The sequence below is a fragment of the Excalfactoria chinensis genome, chromosome 7 (assembly GCF_039878825.1).
Source record: "Excalfactoria chinensis isolate bCotChi1 chromosome 7, bCotChi1.hap2, whole genome shotgun sequence".
NCBI lineage: Eukaryota > Metazoa > Chordata > Aves > Galliformes > Phasianidae > Excalfactoria > Excalfactoria chinensis.
The window spans coordinates 18,122,248-18,142,668 of NC_092831.1; the positions used below are offsets into that span (position 1 = coordinate 18,122,248).

At 45.1% G+C, this 20,421-nt stretch overlaps 1 protein-coding gene and 1 long non-coding RNA gene across 7 annotated transcripts in view; one reads left to right on the forward strand and one right to left on the reverse strand.

The window, feature by feature from the left end:
- The first annotated feature begins 298 nt into the window (after positions 1-298).
- The window catches only part of ITGA6 (integrin subunit alpha 6), a 38,085-nt gene continuing 17,962 nt past the window's right edge, over positions 299-20,421 (forward strand). For 3 of the 6 annotated variants that reach the window (XM_072341372.1, XM_072341368.1, XM_072341366.1), the window contains exons 1-5: positions 299-551; positions 15,808-15,935; positions 16,182-16,261; positions 18,058-18,313; positions 19,834-19,965. In XM_072341372.1, coding sequence (XP_072197473.1) covers positions 391-551; positions 15,808-15,935; positions 16,182-16,261; positions 18,058-18,313; positions 19,834-19,965 — 757 coding nt within the window. In that variant the 5' untranslated portion in view covers positions 299-390. The remainder of the gene's footprint in view (positions 552-15,807; positions 15,936-16,181; positions 16,262-18,057; positions 18,314-19,833; positions 19,966-20,421) is intronic. The other 3 variants (XM_072341367.1, XM_072341371.1, XM_072341370.1) reach the window with 1 other exon arrangement.
- Positions 8,492-20,421, reverse strand: part of LOC140254635 (uncharacterized) — a 35,544-nt gene continuing 23,614 nt past the window's right edge. The window contains exons 3-4 of the long non-coding RNA XR_011904271.1: positions 10,047-10,350; positions 8,492-9,301 (exon numbers count right to left, since the gene is read on the reverse strand). This is a non-coding gene — a long non-coding RNA (uncharacterized lncRNA). The remainder of the gene's footprint in view (positions 9,302-10,046; positions 10,351-20,421) is intronic.

Sequence of the window (20,421 nt, forward strand, 5' to 3'; positions counted from 1 at the left end):
AATGCGTTCCGGCAAGGTGCGACGCACGTGGCCGCCGCAGGGGCGCGGCGCCGAGCCTCACCCGGACCCCCCGCCGGCAACTGCCGCTCCTGCGCCGCACGCTCAGGTTCCGCGCTGGCGGTAACCCCGTCCGCCCGCAGGTTTCTCCACGCTCAAAGCGCACGGCCGCAGGGCTGGGGCGCGGCGGGCTCCCCGCAGGGCGGTGCCCCGGCACGACCGACATTTTGTGCCGCCCCCGCTGCGGCGCGGGGCGCTCGGCGCGGGCGCCGCTCGGGGGGCCGGGCTGCCCGCGGCGAGGAGGGCGGGGCGGGGCGGGATCCGGCTCGGCGCGACGGGCGCGCGGAGAGAGCGGCGGCGCTCGGCGGCAGGTTGTCGTGCCGGCTGGAGCAGATGGCGGCTGCGCTCCTCCTCTACCTGGCCCTGCTGCCGGGGCTGGCCGGCACCTTCAACCTGGACACGGAGAACGTGATCGGCCGGCGCGGGGAGCCGGGCAGCCTCTTCGGCTTCTCGCTGGCCATGCACCGGCAGCTGCAGCCGCAGGAGAAACGGCTGTAAGTGCTGCCGCGCCCCGTCCTAGGGCCTCCTTCCGGGGCCGCCCCTGGCGGCGCGGCGCGTCCGGGCTCTCACCTGGCGGTGGGGGGCGGTGGGGGGCGCGGCACCTGCCGCGGAGCGCCGGGGGGCGGCGAGGCGCCGGCCGCTGGAACTCGCGGGGGGCTGCGGCGGAACGGGGGCGAACGAATGGCGACCCCGGCCGGTAGCCGTCAGCGGCGGGTGGCGCCGCCGAGTGGTGGGGACCCACGGCCGTGCTCGCTGAGCCGGCGCTCCTGGCCGCCGCGGACGCGTCCGGGCGCTCGAGGGGTCTTCCTCCTCCGTCCCGCCTGGTGCGCCTGGGCGGTCGGGCACGTGGTGGCACAGGGAGTGTTGGGACAGTTGGCAGGACGCGGGTGAGAGCGAGGAGATACCCGCATCCTGAGAGGGTTTAAGGAGGGTTGGCTGGGGCTCTGTGCTTCTTAATGACTACACCTGAGCAGTCACTTGCCCCGGCAGTACTTGCTGCAGAGTGCATCTCCTATAAGGCATTGTTATGAAAGAAACGTCTTGAACACTTAGCTTTAATGTAAGGGAAGATGAGTCTGTGGTCTGGTTAGAGAATGCAGGAGAATGGTGCTGCGTAGCAATCATCTCCACGATTAAGTTAGCTGGTAAGCTTAGTTAAAAGCTCTTGGGACTGGTGTTGTTCAGACTTGCGTTCTGTGTGATTTAATAGGAATTACAATGTGTAAAGGAGCGTAAATGACAGTTTCCACCTTCTGTCTGTTATTTAAGGACTCAACTGTAAATCAAGACTGAAATACAGCTTTGTGAGTTACTTCCCAGAGGCCCTTATCTTAATTCTTGCCAGGATTACGCGTGCGCTGGTCTCATTTAGTTCTGCTATGAATGGGGTGTCTGATGCTTGTTAGTTTTGCCATTGTGTTATCAAATGCTGATAGAATGAGTGTATCAGAACATAGGAGACAGAAAGCTAATTAGCAGAAGTCACAGTGTTGGAGCTAGTCTGCGCTGTTTGACTGGAATGTCTCAGCTTATGACCGTGAAAGTTGTGCTTTGTGTGCACAGTACTTCCTGAGGCAGTCTGGGATAGGCAGAGCCAGATGCTGCTGGTGTTGGCACGGTGTGCTGAATCCCAGCCTTTGTGGATAGCAGGGGTCTCGGGTAGAGACAAAACCTGAATGGAGGAAGTCTGTTTTGTGGTGATGCATAGTTCTGAGCATATATGTGATGGTTTTGTTTTTAAAATCTTTGCATGAGTCTTAGCATAAAGAATTGGATTGCTACCCAAGGGAGCTGCTTGGAAGACCCACGTTTGGTTCTTTTACATAGGACGGGTGTATCGTGGTTACTTGAGCGTTGTCTGTCTGTTGGTGTGCTGAAGTACAGCAGTCTTTCATAAGGACAGGTATGCTAAGCTCACTTTGTTATGCCTTGTGGAACGTGTGGAATTGCAGTGGAGCAAAGGTTACCATGTCAGGTTGTGTCTTTGTAAATGCTCAGTTAAAAATAAGCAATGTTAATATTGGACGATTCATTTGGTGTGTTTTGTGGATACTAGTTTGTAGATAGCTTGGCTATTTGTAGGTGGAGCAGACTGCCTGCTGACTGGGTAACTGGTGAAGGAATGGAGGTTGTGTTGAGGTCTGGTACTGGGAGACATGTCTGGTCCCTGCATGCTGCCCATTACTTGCAGCAGCAGGAGCTTCGTGTTTGTCTGCAGGGTGCAGTGCTTCCATTCCCAGCTGTGTCTTGCTCTGTCTTAGCTGTGCTGCAGAAGCACTTTTACATGCAGTTCTCTCTTGTGACCGATAGAAGTAATTGTTTCATCCCATCTTCTCCATTGGGAGCTACCTTTAAAACTCAGTTATAGTCAGTCACTTGTTACCAAAATACACACAAACCCTATTTCATCATTGGAACTTAACTGATGCTTGGATCCTTATCTTGAAGGGAGCACTGATCCCCAAATCCCCCACCGCTCCATACAGCTTTGTGACGTTATACGCAGTTACAGCTGTTGTATGCTGGATCATTAAGTCCTTGAGAAAACAAATGAGAAATGGTGACATATGTGAGTTCTGTTGACGGGGTGTTTTAGTCTGTAAAACAAGCTACAGATCCTTAGTTTTTCCACTTGGCTCACTTTAAATGATTCTTAAATGAGTTTGGTTTCTCTTCTGCCTCAGCAAGATAACTCTATGTTAAGCATTATGAAATGCCGTGGTAAAAAAGGGAGTGGGAAATGTCTTTAAGTGTGACACATGAAGGTACAGCTGAAGTAACCTGCTTTTAAACATGGTGTTTGCTTTTGGTCACTTTTTTTTCCTAGTGACAGAAGATTGTGGCTTACATATTACCTTTGAATGGCAATTTCTGTGTTTGTCAATGTTAGATACTAATGCTGTGTTTGCTAATTAGTAATTACTTAACTCCCGGTGGCACAGGTAGGTGGCTGTTCAAGAAATGCATCCAATGTATTTGTAAATGGTACTTGACAGAAGGCTGGGGACTGGTAACAGATTTTTGTTGTTCTATGTGAGTATTTTCAAGAGAGAAAGGTTTGAATTCATCAGATGAAGAGAGAAAACTTTATTCACGATAACTGCAAGTGGACTGCTAATGGCATGTGGGTGTGAAACAGAGCTGAATGCAGTTTAATATGTATTAGGGAAGCATTAATGTTACTGTTAGATGGACTGAGGGCAGCCTGCCTGGATTTCTGTGTACAGTTCTGGTCCATTGTCTTCACAATGAATCAGGAGCAGAAAACGTTAATGGAGTCCTCAGGGAGCTGGGCTTCTTGCCCTGAGCGAGATTGGTCTGTTCTTAATCTGTCAGTGTGACAAAGGTATGGGAGTTGTACCACCACCACCTCTCAGAAGTGCAACAGCCGTGCCCTATGTCTGTGACTTGAGGGTTGTGTAGCTATTGGAGTTAAAGTTTCATTAGTTTGTGGTGAAGAATGCAGGGCTCTGTATGTAGGTGGTGTGTTAGCTACTGTAATGCTGTATGTTGTTATTATAAATACTATTAGCTATTAACACTATTAACTATTAGTGTTAATTTACTCATCGTTCTATATGTATATGTATGTATACATGCTCATATTTTATGTAATGAGATACATACACACAGTGTGTGAGATGGTCACAATGGTTTAAGCTGATCTCTTGAATTAGAATACAAGTTCTAAGAACATCTGCATTTGGATATAGCTTGCAATCAGTCCTGATATTACTTTTAATATAGAAATGGAGCTGAATTAATGTAGGCTTTTTATTGCTTAAGGTAAAAAAAAGGATGAGACTATGGCAACATTCAGGATCTCCTCTTCAGAAGAAAAGCAGCGGGTAGGCATTTTGTGCCAAGTCTGTGCTGCCCATTGGGAACTGCACAGCCTAAAAGATTGCTTACTGGAATTTTTACTTATGGCAGGTTCTGCTGATACTGCATATCTCTGCTGTGAGCCATTCTATCAGTATAAAACAGAGTTGCTTGTGGTCAGCAGGCTGCTGACATTGCTGTACTGCTGCCGTAGTGCATCCTCAGTGGCATTTAGCCAGTATTTTGGTGTTGTCAGAGGGCCTGTGCTCACTGCTCTAGCAACAGAAGAGGGTTGGGTTATGATCATCTGTGGTGGAAAGTATAAATTTCTGCTTGCGGAGCTGTTGCCAACTGATTCAGAGTTCAGGTGGGCTGAATTCATAGCAGTATAATGTCTGTTTGCATTCTCAGGATTTAAAGACCTTAACAATGCTCGTCTTTAGAGCTTCTATCCATGGGGGGAAAAAATAAAGGCTGAAAGTTGCACTGAACTGGTTGAACTACTGTGTCAGTGTAGAATCAGCAGTGCTTTTTTTTTTTTTTTTTTTTTTCTTTTGCCTTTAGCCAGATGTATTTTAGTTTGGTTTAAATTGACTATAAGCTCGGCTTTATAAATAACAGAAATAAGACTTGTTACAGTCTTTTCCTCTGATATAGTTTGTTTGAATCTGACACTAGATGTAAGAAGTTAGCACTGAAATCAGTAGCCAGTACAGACTTGCACAGATGAAACCTCAAGCAGAGTGAATTCAAGGCAAGGAGACTGATGGAAAGAGAACTGAGGAGCCCAGCAGTCTGTTTCTGCCGGCCTGTGTGCTGCTGTCAGCTGTTGAACCAGGCTTTTAATCTCTGACTTTGAAGAAGTAAAATCAGTGACAGGGATGCTGTCAGGAGAGCTGTCTGCACAGGGTTGGCTATCGTATTTCTTCAGTAGGGCTGGCTCCTTCCTGCTGGGGCAGGGCCGTAGGGCACAGGAGCTCCCAGCCTGGCACTGCCTGCCCTGCACAGCTGCCTAGAGAGCATGTTAGCCTGGAGCAACTGGTTTCCGGTTATGTCATGTTCATGTTTGTTTGTTGGCTTCCTGTTGTCGCCAGGGTGTGCTGCAGGTGGAGGTGGAGCTGTGCCAGCACAGGGTGCGTGAGGGACGTGTTCAGGTGTGTGTCGGCTCCCTGGCACAGACCATGTGGTAGTGGTGAGCTTCTGAGAGGACAGCTTTGGGCAGTTCTGCAGAGGCTGTGCCAGGAGGACGTGCCACAGCTCAGTCCTTTTCTGTTGGCTGTGTGCACTGCAGGCTCAGCCTCGCCACAGCGGCGCTGGACATGCCAGGTGCTGATAGCACAGTGCTGAGCTTCCTGCCTGGGCACAGCCAGCCTCATCCTCGAGTCCTCTCACCCCTGGAACTGGTTTGTCGATTGGTCACATACCTCTTGGGGAAGAGTAACCTTTTGTTTTTATTTTAATGATCACCTGGAGGTGCTCAAAAATCTTACACTTAGTGTACTATGAAGCATTAGTAAAACGGTAATTCATTGCTGCACTAGCAGAAGCCTTCTGTGAGTGTGGACTGCAGCACAGAGCTTTGGCCTGTGGTGATGACAGATGGTTCAGTTCAGACTGCAGCTTTGAGGAACCACCAACCTTGTCAGCTTCAGTTAAAGCCCCTTACGTTGTTATGCTCTTACTGGTAGGTGCGCATACCTGATGCAGCTCCTAGCTTAAGGTGTGTGCCTGTGCTGAGCCTGATATGTGTATCAGTTTGTAATATAAGAGGCATCATCTCTTTGGCTTGGGCATTAAAATGCATGGGGTAGAGGTGATGCAGGCTTAGAAGTGCTTTGGTTTATGCTTTCTTGTTTTTGCATGTCTCCATTGAATGTGAATGGTATTTGGGGAGGTGCAAATCTCAGTCTCCTTAGGCTATGCATTTGGAAAGAGGAGAGTGCTTTGTGTCAAATGCAGCCCTGCCAAGCAAGAACATTAAAATAGAAGTAATGGCTAAATTACCCCAAATTGCTTGAGGTTCCTCTGGTCCAAGTCTGTTGTATTTATTCTTTCTCAAAGGATTGAATATATACCAAGTAGTTCTTATTAAATCATATTGTGGTATAAATCAACCCTGACATAGTATATGCTGGCCCAAAGAGCTCTGTTGCTGCTGAAGTATCTGACACATCTTGGGAACAAGAGGAACAGGATCAGAAAGCTAAACTTGCATCCTCTGAAACCAGCAGGGCCAGGGTGGTGTAATGGGAACAAAGCAGCACAGATCGAGGGCAGACCTTGGTCTCAGGAAGGAGGAGAGGGCTTTTTGCTTCACTAAACAGAATGAAAACTGATGAGCTGCACAGTTTGGGGCAATGGAAGAACATTCCCCTTGTCAAGTTGTTCTGTTCTTGGGCAGAGAGGCTGAGGGAGTGCTGCTGAAGTTAGTCCTAAAGCTGGGCAGGGGAGTGCTGGGTGGCTCCCAGCTGGAATACCCTACTGCTGTGGCAGCTGTGCTTCTCAGTGCGTCTGATAGAAGCACACAGATGTGCCAAGTAGACATACCTGTGTGTGCATGTCTGACTGACAGTCTTCAATGAAACCATCCATGAAATATTCTGTCACACAATGGAGCTTGAGTATGTCATACTGTTAAAAACACCAGGAGATGTTCGGGATGAGAAGTCATTTTTGTATCCCACTTTGATATGCACTCCTGTTTGGAAACTGTCAGATGGGCTGAAATGAGTATTTGTGCAGAAGCCTGAGGTGGGAGGGAGCTGGGCAGTGTTTCCCTGCAGCTCCTCCTCGAGTCTGAGCCTGCAGCCATGGGTGGGCTGTCTGGCCATGCTGCCTGCCTGACGTGTGGCTGCCTCCTACTGTGGGCACCCTGAGACCTTCAGCTGGCACACAGCTGCTTGAGGCCAGCTGCTGGCCTCTTCCTAGTGGCTGACCAGCGCAGGAAGGTTCACTGTGTTCTTCAGACCTGAAACATAACTCCATCTGCCACAGAAGGGTGTGAGACAAAGGAGACTGTTACGGCCAAGATGCAGGGAGAAAGAATGTGCCATTCAAGCTTGAAGAATGCGGTGTGCATGACACAAGGCTTGCATTTGTGTGCTGCTGTGTTTCCAAGCACCAGGGTTGGGACAGGCTTCCCAGGTCTTTCCTCAACAGGGAGAGGAGCCCTGTATAGTTAAACTATCTGTGAGCTGGAATCTTAACGTTTAGCATTTTTATTTGGGAGTGTAGTTTCTTTCAGTTTCTGTTTTCATTTTCCCAATTTCCCATGGCCTGGAGAGCAGTGGGGATGGGGGGTACCGGCAGTGCCAGGCAGAGAGAACCCACCAGAATCACTGTCAGAAGGTGTGCAACAAGCTCTGTAGCAGTTTCACTCTTGTACTGCCTACCTTGATGGTGAGGAAGACTCCTTAAGCTGGCACATGCTTTAAGGATAAGAGGTAATGCAGTTCTCCCATCAGGTATGGATCTATCTTCATCCAGGTGGGAGGCTGTGTATACTGCATTATCTGCTGTTAGAGCTAGCTCACATCGGTAGTCCTAATTCATGCCCTTTTTTGTTTCAGTCAACTAGAAAAATATCACGTGTCTTGGCAGGAGATAATGAATACTCTGTGCTGTTACCACTTTGGAAGTATTGGCTAGCCCTGTCAGTCTGTACCTGGGCTATTTGATGGAGCTGGTCTGTAGCAGTACAAGACTTACGTAGGTCATTGTAGTGGAACTATCAAATTAAGCATTTAAATTTGACAGCTTTTAATATCTAAGCTTCTTAGGAGACTCATTACTGTTGACTGCCCTTTAATAAATATTCTGCAGTTATATTGGCTCTTTCATCAAAAATATTGATGTAGTTTATGGTGTTGTTTACTGTTTCTTTTCTGTAACTGTAAAAATAGGAGGAGAAAATCACTGTTATGGTGCTAGCTGAAACAAGTGTTTTCTGTGTGGTACACATTGCTAATGCTGCTGATGTTAATTTACAAGTAACAGAGATAAACGTGCAGAAGTGAGACAGGTAGCTTGGCTTCTCATAAATGTTTTTTCTTGAAGGATAACAAGCAGAGAGGAATGGTTTCACCAGTCTTGTTTGTTGCTGTCTGGATTATCTACACAGTAAAAGAGAACATTTCCCATATTGGTTTATTGGGTTGCCTGGCGTATTGCAGCAGCAAATTGTCAACAGCCGGAACGGGCCATTCTTATTCTCTTGTGCTGAACTCTACTCAAAACCTTCTCCCCACGTTCCAGAGCGACTGTCAGTTTTGTGAGGAATATAATCTCCTACATTTTCATAGAAGATACCTTATTCATTTCAGAGTTTCTGTTCAAAATCAGTGTTTGACTCTTTCAAGAGCTTGCCTGGGATGGTTGGCCCAGTCTAGACATAACTGTATGAATGACACATTTTGGGGACATGCTCTGCAGAAAGGACACAACTGAGATGAGACTATCGGGCAAATGGCTTTTTAAAACAAGCAAAAATTCATATTATTGAATAAGTGATCTGTACTGTGAAATGTTTGCTAGAAAACCAGCACCTCATCCTGGTATAAAACAGGGTAGGTTACAGTAAAAGGAATGTTTGAAGGAACTGATATACAAAATGGTCTGGAAGCACTGAATAATTCGTTTATTAACATTGTTGATTGAGATATGTGAAAGCAAGTTGCCGCTTTGAAAGTAATGTCAGGAGAATATAACCTAGAGAAGTAAACTTGAATGTAGGGAAGAAAGTTTCTTTTCCATTTTTGAGTGAATTATTCGGTATTTTAAAAAGAAGTGAGCAAAACCACAGTTAATAAAGCTCCCTTTTTGATTGTAGTATCAAATGTATCCTTGGTGAGATGGACTTCCCTTGGCTCTAAGGTACTGAGAGCATGACATGTTTTAGGGCTATTCAAGAACTATAGCTTGGAAAAAAGAGAACTGCAGCTACCTTGTTTTACTTTAAAGAGCAGTCTGGGTGTGTTCCTCTGTGAAGTGAGGTGAGATTTTTATGGCTTTGAAATGACATTAGAAGATATGAAGTACTGGTTCTAAATTGTGATTTTTTTGGAACGTTTGTTAGTATGGGCTGTCTGGCTTTGGCTTTGCTGGAGCATTGGCTGATTTTCTTGTTTCCTGATTCAGAACTGCATCTAAAAATATGTCATTTCCTAATATTGATTTCCTTTAAGCAGCAGTAATAGCATGTGTGAGGATGTTATGTCTGCGTTGGGTAGGGAGAAGTTGCTCAGGGTCATGGATAGCAGTGAAATACTCACGGGATGCTCCCTGTCTGCATGTGCTCTGCAGCATCAAAACAGGCTGAGGCCTCTCCATGGTCACATGTGTGGATTTCGCTGTTGAGTTCGTAGGTTGCTGTTCAGCTGTATTCTTCACACCTGTTTTTCCCTTTCAGAGATCTGTGGGGATCCTGGAGATGCAAGGAACAGCAAATAGGAACCATCAGCATTTTGTTCAGTGAAACCACCAACTTACGCTGATGCTGTCCATAGGAATGGCATCATTTCTGACAGCAGTTCCTTTTTAGTGAAGATGGCCAAGGAGATTTTTCAAATGGAGGTAAATGCGTTTAAGCTTCTGCCTAATTTGGCTGGCATTGATACCCTCCTCATAAGTAGCCCTAATAAATATGTCTCTAGCATATAAAGTAGAACAAGATTGAAAATGTTTTGGCAACAACTCATGCCTGTAACACCAGAGGTTGTTTGCTCAGCAGTACGTGCGTGGGTCAAAGGTCCGAGGGAAAGGCATATTTGTTCTGGAAGTGCTTGGAGGTGGCAGCCAGTTGTTGCTGGTAGCAAGCATGTGATCCTACGTGTAATTGATTTATCTGGGTCCCTCTGTTCTCATAGTTCTTTCCACATGATGTGTGTAAGGGAATCACAAAGGCTGGTCAGCCTGCCACTGGTGCTGCTGAAACCACATAGCGGTTCCAGCTGCTGCTCTTGGCTGTGTCCAGCAGTGTGTATGAGAACAGAGCATGGCTCAGACATGATTGCTTAGTGTGAAGCAAGCCCTAAGTGAGAAACACATTGCTTTCTTGGCTGTACTGTGTTTTCCTTATACACAACCAGCAGCCATAGAAGCTACTAAGAACATGTGTAAGACTTGTACATTTTTCATGTAGCTGAAGAGTGGGGTTTTTTCTTACTCACACTGTGTTCTTGATGCCAGGTCAAATCCAGTCCATTCAGCCTCCTGTCCTGGGCTCATATGGATGAGCTGCTGTGTGTCATTGGAATGGGGCGTCTTGTCCTGCCTTGTTTCTCTTTGTAGCTAAGAGGGAGCAGGAGGTCAGGAGGAGAGGGAGCAGCGAGTTTCTCTGAGCAGTTGAACTGCTGCAGGAGATGGCTCTGGTTAGTACAGGGATGGCTGCTCCTCCAGTAGGGGTGACAAGGTGTCTGTCCTTTGTGCTGAGCTTCTTTTGTGGTCTCGTATGAAAATGATGTACTTCACCTACTGAAAGAAAAAGAGGAATGACATCTCAGCCTGTTCTGTGCTGCATTAAAACTCCTGTAGGTTTTTTTATAATGGCTTTGGCATGCTCATGAACAGCGTGTGCCTGTTCTGGTTGTTAGTCCAGCAAGCACTGCCTTCACATGCTGCCTGCAGTGCTGCTCTGCCAAGGTGCTCTTTGGAAAAAGAACTCTGAGCAGCTGCTTCTGTACTCTGATCAATTCAGTGATTGTTGTCTAAAACATGGACCTGGATTCCCTTCGTTTTTATGAGTCCAAGTGGAGCTGGCCTGTATTGCTCTGCAAGTAAGATGACATTTAAATCTGTATTCTGAAATTATGTATTACGGAAGACAGCAGTTCTTAACTGTTCGTCAGTGGAGCCTGTAGAGTGAGCATGCCCAACATGGGGAAGGCAAAGGTGCTTGGAACAGCAGTCGGCTGGGGTGGAAAATTAACTGTTTCTGCGCTTGCATTTGGCTGGGACTGCTTGCAGCCACATCCCCAGCTGGTCCTGCTGATGCCACAGCTCAGCGCCTCACGGCTGCCCACAGGTGAAGTGGCTGACGGTGGTAGGGTTGGTATGGATTTCCAGTGAAGCCTGACATGGGCAGGGTGACTGAGAGCAGGGTGCCAGGGCCTCAGCTCCTGAGCTTGTTTCTTTGAGCACACATTTGTCACCTTTTGAGTTAAGCCTCTTGTTACTGTAAGAGGATTTTATGCAGTAACAGAGACTGCCACTGTGAGAGAAAACCTGATTGAAAATCCCTTTAGCACTGTGTCTTTAATAATTTTATCGCAGTTTAATTATAACACAATCTAGTAAATGTTTATGGTATCACTTCATGCTCAGGTCTATTCAGGCCAGCACTCTTTCTTTTAAAGCTGGGGGAGATGTACAGTTTGTAAGGGAGAAATTAAAACTGAATTATATAGTTTTCATGTGCTGTTTGACTGTTAAAAAATAAATACAAATGCAGTGCATCTCCTAGTTACAGCAAGAGAATGCTGGACAAAATGGAAAGCTGTATTTTGAAACAGGACTTTGGAAAAAAGCTTTCTGTCAGTGAAAATGAGATCTGCAAAACCCATTTCAAATCCACACAGACTGAGCTCTTGGCTGTGGAGGGAGAGCATTGGAAAGTGTTTGCTTTTCCATGTGACTTTCAGAAAGTCAATAATTAGTGGCCTTTGCAGAACAACAGGTAGCTTTGTAGTTCATTTTGCTTTGTAGCTTGTTCTGGCCCTTATGCTGCTTTTGGCTGCTTTTCCCAGCCCCTATCGTAATCTGCTTCCTGAAAAAGGCTGAGCTAATAAAATGAAAATCACACTCCTTTAAATGCCAGGCCTCCGGGCAACAGAGATTAATGGTGTACTTGGCCGTCGCTCTGCGATGGTAGTAGGAAAATGTAGAAGTGCAGTAGCAGATTAGGAGAATCATCCGTCACTTAAAATAGCTGTTCATAACAGCCTGGAAACAGCGGGTATCTGCAAAAAGCACTGTGAACAATTTCCCCACTGACATCGTTGCTGGCTGCGTTTTTCTGGGAGCGGCTGCTTTCTCAGAAGCCCTTTCCCTTGGTTAAGTTCCAGTTCCCATTACTGCCTGAGTAGGAAGGGCTCTGTGCTAGGATGTCTGTGGTGCTCCTGTCCTTGTGCTGGCTCTGCTTGTGATGGAGTTCAGCAGCAGCCTATACCGTGCTGTGCTCTGCACTTGTAGCTGGAATGGCCTTGGTACCTCCCCAGTGTTTGTCTATGGATAAGCAGTGCTGGCACAGCATGAAGACTCTCCAAACCCAGCATGCTGGGAGTGGGCAGGAGAGGGAAGGGGACACGGCCAGGGCAGCTGGTCTAAGGTGACCAAAGGGGTGTTCTGTGTCACAGCAATCCAAGCTGGGAAAAGGGAAGGAAAAGGTCCTGTTAAGAACATGTCCATTCTCCCAGACAACTGCCGAGCTTGCTTCCCAAGGTGTGGCTGAACATCACTTGATAATGTGGAGAAGTGGAGAATACTTGTTTTCTTTCTTTTTGCTCCCATATGGGCTTTGCTTGTTTTTCCTTTCTTTTGCCTTTTATTATCTCAATTTGTGAACTTTTTTCTTCCCATCATATTTTCATACTCACTCATCAGAGGGGCATGAGGGAGAGGCCTGGTAGAGTTCACTTGGTTGTTGTTGTGAAACCACCACACTTGTCCCTGCTTCTATTGCTAGAAGCCAGATCCTTGCATAGCAGAGGTGGTACTGCTTGGGATTAAAAACAGTCAGTCCCATTAACCAACATCACTTATGCTGAGGTGTCTTATGGTTTGATGTTCCTGTCCTAAAGTTTGGATACTTGACACACTTGTGCCCTAATGAGGAGGTTCTTCCATGACCACAGTTGGTTGAGGGAGGGCAGAAGCCTCCTGGGGGCACCCTGCTCCCCTAGAGTGGCTGCCTGCCTGCTGTTTCTGCCTAGAGAGTAGAGCAAAGTTGAAGAGGTGGTGTGGGGTCTCTGAACAAGATAGTGCAGGTGGACAAAGCTGCACAGGTGGCTGAAGGTCCATCCTTGTGGAGGGCTCTGGGCAGATGTCTGCATGGAGACCAGCTGTTTCTACTGGGAGCTGCTGGACACACGGTGTGTGTCTGGGCGCTGTGACTGGTGACTTGGTAGTATAAACGTAATCAGTTGGTCATTGTTAGTTTTATTTCTTCATCAATAGAATGGAATGCTCGAGGCAGTGCAGGAGGAAGGGATTTGGGGAGTCTCTGTCTAGCCAGGAGTGGGGGAAGTTGTACAGCATTTAGCTTCATCGCTTCCCAGCTTTGCTCCCCTTATGCTGATGGAGTCTTTCTGAAAACACAGTGGAGTGCAAAGTGTGCAGTGGCACCATTGTTCCTGAGAATAGCAACATTAAATGGGACATTTGTGCTCAATGAAGGTTGCAAAATTGGAAATTACGTACACCACTGACTATTTTATTCTGCCTATTTGTGGAAATGGCTAATGGTTGGTTACCCAGGAAACGCTTCCAGTGATTTCTACTCCAGTCTGTTAAAGCACAGGGCTGGCACTAGTAATGTGTTGCTGTTACTTTTAAGGAAAAGATGGCAAAGGCTGGTGCCTTGTTTGGGGTAGAAGATACTGTAGGGAAGAAAGGAATTTGAGGAATGAAGAAGTGGTGTCTGAGCTCAGTGCAGACCACAGTATTTTTGTATTTGTATAAATCACAGTGTAGGTTACTCAATGGAAGCCTCTTCCTTTGATGAACAAGAGTTTCCTGCCAAAAATGTTAAAGATGTTCTCCCACCTCTAAACTTATCTTTCAAGTTAGTGTCTGTTCCTGAGATACTGCAGTGAATTGCTGACAACTGTTCTTCTTTGAGGTATGTTGTGAAAACTGTACGTTGTCCTCAGAAAGATACAGGCTGTGAGGAAGGGAATTCACCACAGAGTGAGAGGAATACTTGCAGGAGCTTGGAGGTTTTGTTTCTGATGCACTTGTCTCATCTAACTACAGCTTTCTTGTTGGAAGCAGCCAGGGAGTTCTGTGGGCAGTACTGAAGGGGTTCAGGTGGCTGTGAGCAGAATCTCTCTTAGTTCCCACTGTCGTTTTCATTCGCTGGATGTTCCAGCCACCGCTGTGCTTCTCACAAGTCACTGGTGAGAGCAGAGAGCACCTCAGAGCTGTACCCTACTACTTCATATTCTCTGGTGCTTGTTGAAATGAAAAGCTGTTTCTGGTGTATTTTGCTTTGGATTCAATAACTCTGTTGGGCTAATTGGAGTTAGGAGACGGTCTTTCTTTTGGCTGTTATCTGACTTGTGGAGTGCTTGCTTGAGCACCGAGGCCCCTGGGAGAGAGCTGCCACTGTCTTCTCCCTGCTTGGAGTTCTGTGGCTGCATAAAGCACGCTTTGCACATGTGGTTACCTAGAGGTCTGATCCATTGTTGGGGAAGTCAGTAAGATGCTTTGATGCCTTTTCTGAGGCTGAAGTGGCACTTAGCACAACTGAAGAGATGAAGTTTTAGTTGGCTCGGCTGTAGGGCTGTAGCGAGGTGCTGTGGGTGCTGGGGCCCAACCCCTCTCTAGATGCTGGGACCCTCTTCAAGAGGTAATTAAGATAAAGCAATAATTAATCTAATTCTAACCAGTAGAGCATCAGGACTGATGTATTTGCTCTCAGATTAGAATTTTAGTTTAAAATTGGTAGGCATGTGTTTTAACAATGGAGTATAATTGTACCAAGTTTTGAAGAAGCAGAAACAAAGATGTCTGAAAGTTAGGAAATCGGCGCCTCTGCTTTCTATAATTTCTGGTTGTCAGCGTTAACAACAACAACAAACCTCGTGTTGTCTCTTTCCATAGGGGATTACAGAGCTGAGGGGAAAATGCAGCTATTCCTACATTAGAAGCAGCTCAGAAGCCACTGCTTTACAAAAGAGTTAAGAGATGAGAGTTAAGTACTTTACTGCCAAAATCAGAGAATGAAGCTGTTAGTGGCCTTTCTAAAAGCGTGGTTGTTTGGATTAAAGACTCTTGTGATAGCAGCTGTGTTTCTGAAAAAGAATCTTCGAAAAAGATGCCAGACATATGTAGGGGGAAAAGGAAAGTTCTGTAAACTGAAACCCACCCAAGCTGCCTGGCCTGTTTTTATGTCTGTCAGCCAAAAGCCAATATTTTACCTGAAGTTTGCACGGTTTGGGGGGTTACCTTTGTGAGCGCAAAGTATGGAAAGTTCTTGTCTATGGAAGTGGTGTTGAGATAACTGTTTCATGATACACACGTACCTTTCTTGTCTGAGTATGTTTTCTTAAGAGACATTTATTTTGTGTCATTACCTTAGTGACACTGAGTGAACGTTTCCTTAATAACAAAAATGGGTATGACTTTCAATGATCAGGCTGGTGTATGTTAGATATAAATGAAAGTGAGTCGTGATTTTAATAAAAAGCCAAAGCAAACCCATTCTGTGGTACAGCAGTTTGCTTTGCTCCACGGCACTGACTGGTGCCTGCAAGCACAGCGAGGCTGTACCCACTGTATTGTACCCAGCTACACACTGTTTTCTTAATCTTGGTTTTCTTCAGTAGAATTTGTTGTTTCTTGTTTCTTCTGCAAACCGTGGTGCTGTTATTGCGTACTGGTTTCAGTTAGGAAGTTGAGGTGACTGTGCTTTGCATATGTGAGACTCTCAAAAATATCGGAAGAAAAAGATTGTTTTGACTGAGAACTCTCATTTAGCAAATAAATACGTCTGTGGTTATTTTGTGATAGTACTCATGAGGTATGCTGGCATAGGTGTGGTGCAAATGCAGAGCGAGTCTGAAAGCAGTTGTATTGACTGATGAAAATCCACCTTAAATGGTTGCACATCAAACCTCTAACAACATGATGAAAGCATTTCCTGACTGCTGCCTTCCTCTCTTCTAATACTGCCTCTGTGGATCCCTTGAAGTTATTTCTGTTTCCCTATAGATTGCTGGTTGGAGCTCCTCGGGAAAAGGCCTTTCCATCCCAGCAAGCCAACAGAACAGGAGGGCTGTACAGCTGTGACATCACATCTTCAGATACGCGCTGCACGCGTGTTGTGTTTGATGAAGACAGTAAGTTCCTCAGCACTTTTGTTTAAGATTATGCAGTTGCCTGATTTTTCTGATCTGATGCGCTCCTTTCCATTGACTGTATCACACAGTTGCTTCTCTGGGTTGTACGGAAGGTATTTGCACTGGAATGTGATAGTATGTGCAGACACTGCCATCTGTAGACTATCTCATGTACTGTATGAAGCTCTTACAGAGACAAAAAAAAGTTAACTGCTTTATTTGAATCTCCATTGTGATGCTTTGCAGCTGACCCAAAGATGGAGAGCAAAGAAGACCAGTGGATGGGTGTAACTGTCCAAAGTCAGGGGCCAGGAGGAAACGTGGTGGTAAGTCTACAGGTCTAGCTTACCGTAAATGTGCTGAATGGTGTATGTTTCTGTGCAGCTTCCTGAAAGGTAATTTCCATTGCTATATTATTGTAATTTCTTAGAATAAAGGACTGAAATGTCTGCTTAACAAATAAAATTCTTGAGATTATAGAAGTTTTAGGTTATTTTTCTAACTCTGAGCTAACCTTTCTTTGTAATCCTGGCCACAGGATTGATCTTGGGTATGGAACAGACAACTTATTTTCAGGTTGTCTGCTCCTCTTTTATGATACATTGCTTCTTTAAACAACCACTTACATAAACAAGGAAAAATAGTTTGGTAAGGTTTAAAAAAGGAGCCTGTTGCCTAGGATGATCAGCCTTACCTTAACTTTGCTGAGGGCCATCAGCTGAATTGCTCCTATGTATTCATATAGCTCTGGATGTTGCAGCTGGGACTTAAAAGCATGCTGCAGTGAGAGCTTGTACTAATAATGACAATGCAAGCTATTCTTTCATGTGTTACTGAGAGAAAAAGCTTTTGAGGTATGGCAGATAATATTATTTTTGTAGCTTCATAGCTCTTTCTCATATTCACCTTGCATGGTGCTGCGGGATACCAGCTACATCATAAAATGGGGGTACAGTGATGCTCCTCCATCTGCTTATATTCTTGCAGCTTAATCTCACTTCTTCAAAGACAAGAGTAAAGCAAATTCAGGGTACAACTCTGGGTTATTTATGGCTATAGGGACAGTACTAGCTGCTCCAGTCTGGCTCAGAACCCAAGGGAAGAAAAGTAGATGGAACCGGTCCTGTTCAGTTAATTCCTCACCAGCTAGTGCCTTTTGTCTGTGATGCAGTTTATGTGCTTCTGAGATGGGCTGAAGCAGCCTGAAGATCACAGTGCAGCTGAGCAGTGCATAGGACTTCTTAGCACAGCTTGGAGTAGGGCAGTGCCCTAAGGAAGTCCTGGCTATGTATCTGCTGAATGTTTTAGCCTTAGGAGGAGCCACGGAAAGGGAATTTTTCGGTCAGAGGAGAAACCTGTATTGCTTGAGCTTGTCCTGCACTTCCTTCCTCTGAATCTGCAAAAAACACTGCTGTCAGAGGGGTTTGACTGTTCTACCTCTCTTTTCAGTGGTTTGGTGGTTACACTGCTTATCCTGGTGGCTCATCATCATTTGTATTTGATTGGAATTCTCTGCTGAGGTGAAAAGTGTAAGGGCTAGGTTAATGAACAGCTTATAGTCTGTGCTGCTGCTTTTCTCCATCCCAGTGATGGTTATCCCCAAAATGAAATACCCAGCATAAGAAGCAGGAACAACAACCCTTTCCTCCCTTGCCCTCACTGGAAAAGCTTTCAGTCTCCTGCCTGTGGCACTTTTCTGAAAGAGGTGACATTGGAAAAGGTGGATGGTAGTTGAAGCAGCTCCTTGTGTCTTACACAAGCATGTAGACTATTTAACAGTTACCGCTGGGGGGGAAACAACTTTTTACTAGAGATAGGGTTGTTGTCTACTCTGTTTTTGAAAGAGGGCTTAGGTATCAGTGAAAGCTTTAGGGCTAAAGCCCCTGAGTTCCAAAGTGAAGAGGGATTTAACCATTCTGCCTTCCCTGATCAGGAAGTTGATTGCTCTGCCTTGGGTCTGTAGATACTTACAGGGAACTCTGGGCTCTCTCTGCACTGCAGCATAAATGTGTCCACAAGGAGAACTTTCGTAGCATGAAGTACTGCTTATGGAGGCCAGCCTTCTTTGATAACTTACATACAAACACACAAAAATAATTACTTACTATCTTCTATCTTGCAGACATGTGCACATCGCTATGAGAAAAGGCAGTATGTAAACACAGTGCAGGAAACCCGGGATATCATTGGAAGGTGCTATGTGCTGAGCCAGGATCTCACTATTAAGGATGATATGGATAATGGAGTATGGAGTTTTTGTGATGGTCGCTTAAGAGGCCATGAGAAGTTTGGTTCCTGTCAGCAAGGTGTTGCTGCTACTTTTACTAGAGACTATCATTACATTGTGTTTGGTGCCCCAGGCACTTACAATTGGAAAGGTATGACCTAGCTTCCTTCCTGCTACATCTAGACTGACCCCCTTCCTGTTTCCTCTTACATTTTTTGCAAATGTTGCATCCTAAGGTTCTTATTTGCCTTTCTGGGGGCTGGGAAGGGGCAGTAAGCCTTACAGGGTTCTTAGGATTTTACCTGGTTTTCACTCCTCTATCAAAAATATTCACTGAAGATCCTTTAAATATTTATAAAGGATTACTTATGAATGGATAATGGAACTACGCATGTATGTACAGCAACAGCAACTTTTTCCCTTATTAGTCTTATGGTAGGACTGAGTTCTTGCTTTGACATTTTGCACTTTAACAAGTTACTACATTAATTATAAGTTATTTGCCCAGTCATTTCCTCTGAATTTGAGCACGTTAGAGAGCTGCACTCAGATATTTTTTTATCCTTCAGTATTCTCTTTATTCCTTTTTAATTCTGTAGAAAGGAGTGCTTCCCAAATTCAATACTGGAGGATTGCGAGAAAATAACTGTACAGAGCAAAGCTACCTATATTCATATTTAAATCCGTACATATTTACTTAAGTAAAATTCCATGAATAGTTTGATTAAGAGACAGGGACTCTATATCATGTATAGGAAATAATCCAAAACTTGGGGGGAAGAACTTAAGATTTTCTTTGTACATTTATATGAGAAGCATCTAAGAGGCCAGCCCTGTCTTTTTTCTTATTCATTTTTCCCCTAGCACTTAGTTACACCAACAGCTGTAAGTGCTTCCCTCCTTTAGAACACTGCTCCTTAAATCATTAAAGTTCCTCCCCTTGTACAACTGTGCCTGCTACAAGAACCACACCAAGTCTTTGAGTTAAGCTCTGGCACAAGGTGTATCCGTGTGAAGGTTTAATCTTCCACATATCTGTCCCTGTCAACACAGTCTGACCAGGTACTCCGTTTAGGGCTTTACATTAATGCAGAGAAGTGCTCTGATAGTCTACCAGCCGTAAGTACTCTTTTATGCCATGGAAAAACACGTTTGTACTTTGCCAAAGTGGTAAATGTTCTTGTCAATAAAAGGGAAGCACACATTTTATCCAACAACAAATATTATCAGTATAAACAATAAGTACCCGTCAGTATTTTCTAAATATATTCCCAGTGTTTGCCACAATAGAGCAGTATTTTTTGTTTCATTTTGTTGTGTTTGTGTGTACTTACCTCCCTTTTAAGGGAGACTTAATGAAATTAAGCACAGTGGGATGAGGGTGGTCCATGACCAAGTCAGTCTCATATTTTTGTTGAGAATTCTCTTTTTATCTCATGTTTTCCAGATCATTGCGTGACATCTCCATGTACTAGTGAAGCTCTGTCACACAGGCTGAGCTTAGAAATTCCTGGCCTGTTAAAAGGCTGGTGTGGTAGGCTGTGTTTGTCCCATTTAAACAGCACTCACTCTCTCATTCATGGTCATTAGTACTAGCTGGGAACCATTTATCTATTATTTTTCTCCCTTACCATTCTCATTTGCTTTTATTTTATCATTTCACTTCTTCAGGGGTGGTTCGTGCAGAGCAAAAGAATCAGACATTTTATGATCTGGGTATCTTTGATGATGGGCCTTATGAAGTTGGTGATGAGAGCCGCCAAGATACGAATCTAGTTCCTGTTCCAGCTAACAGTTATTTAGGTAGGACAAAGTACATGTGGTAAAATCTCTTTAGGCTTCTTAAACGTTTGTAATCTGGTCTGATGCAATAATATGGAATGGGAGAAGAAAGCTGTTAATGTGAGGACCCCATGAAATGTGAATTGTTTGGGATAATGCACATCTTCCTCCACATTTACGTGTAAGATGGTACTCTGCTGAGGTACCTAGAAGTGCTGCTAAAGGAATAAGATATTTAAGAGTGATAATGAAGACCTACACGACCTCAGGGAGTGATTATAATCACTGTCTTATGGTGAGTACTGTGTTGAGGACTGTAATCCTTGGTCACAAGGTCGCCGCTATGTGGTATCAAAAAGTCTACTAACATTTAAGTCATTTAAGTCCCTGAATGTCATTTTCTGGCCTGAGTGCTTTTTTTTTTTTTTTTTTTTAAATTGAAGATTTAAAATCCACGGTGGCCTTTTTACAGGCTTT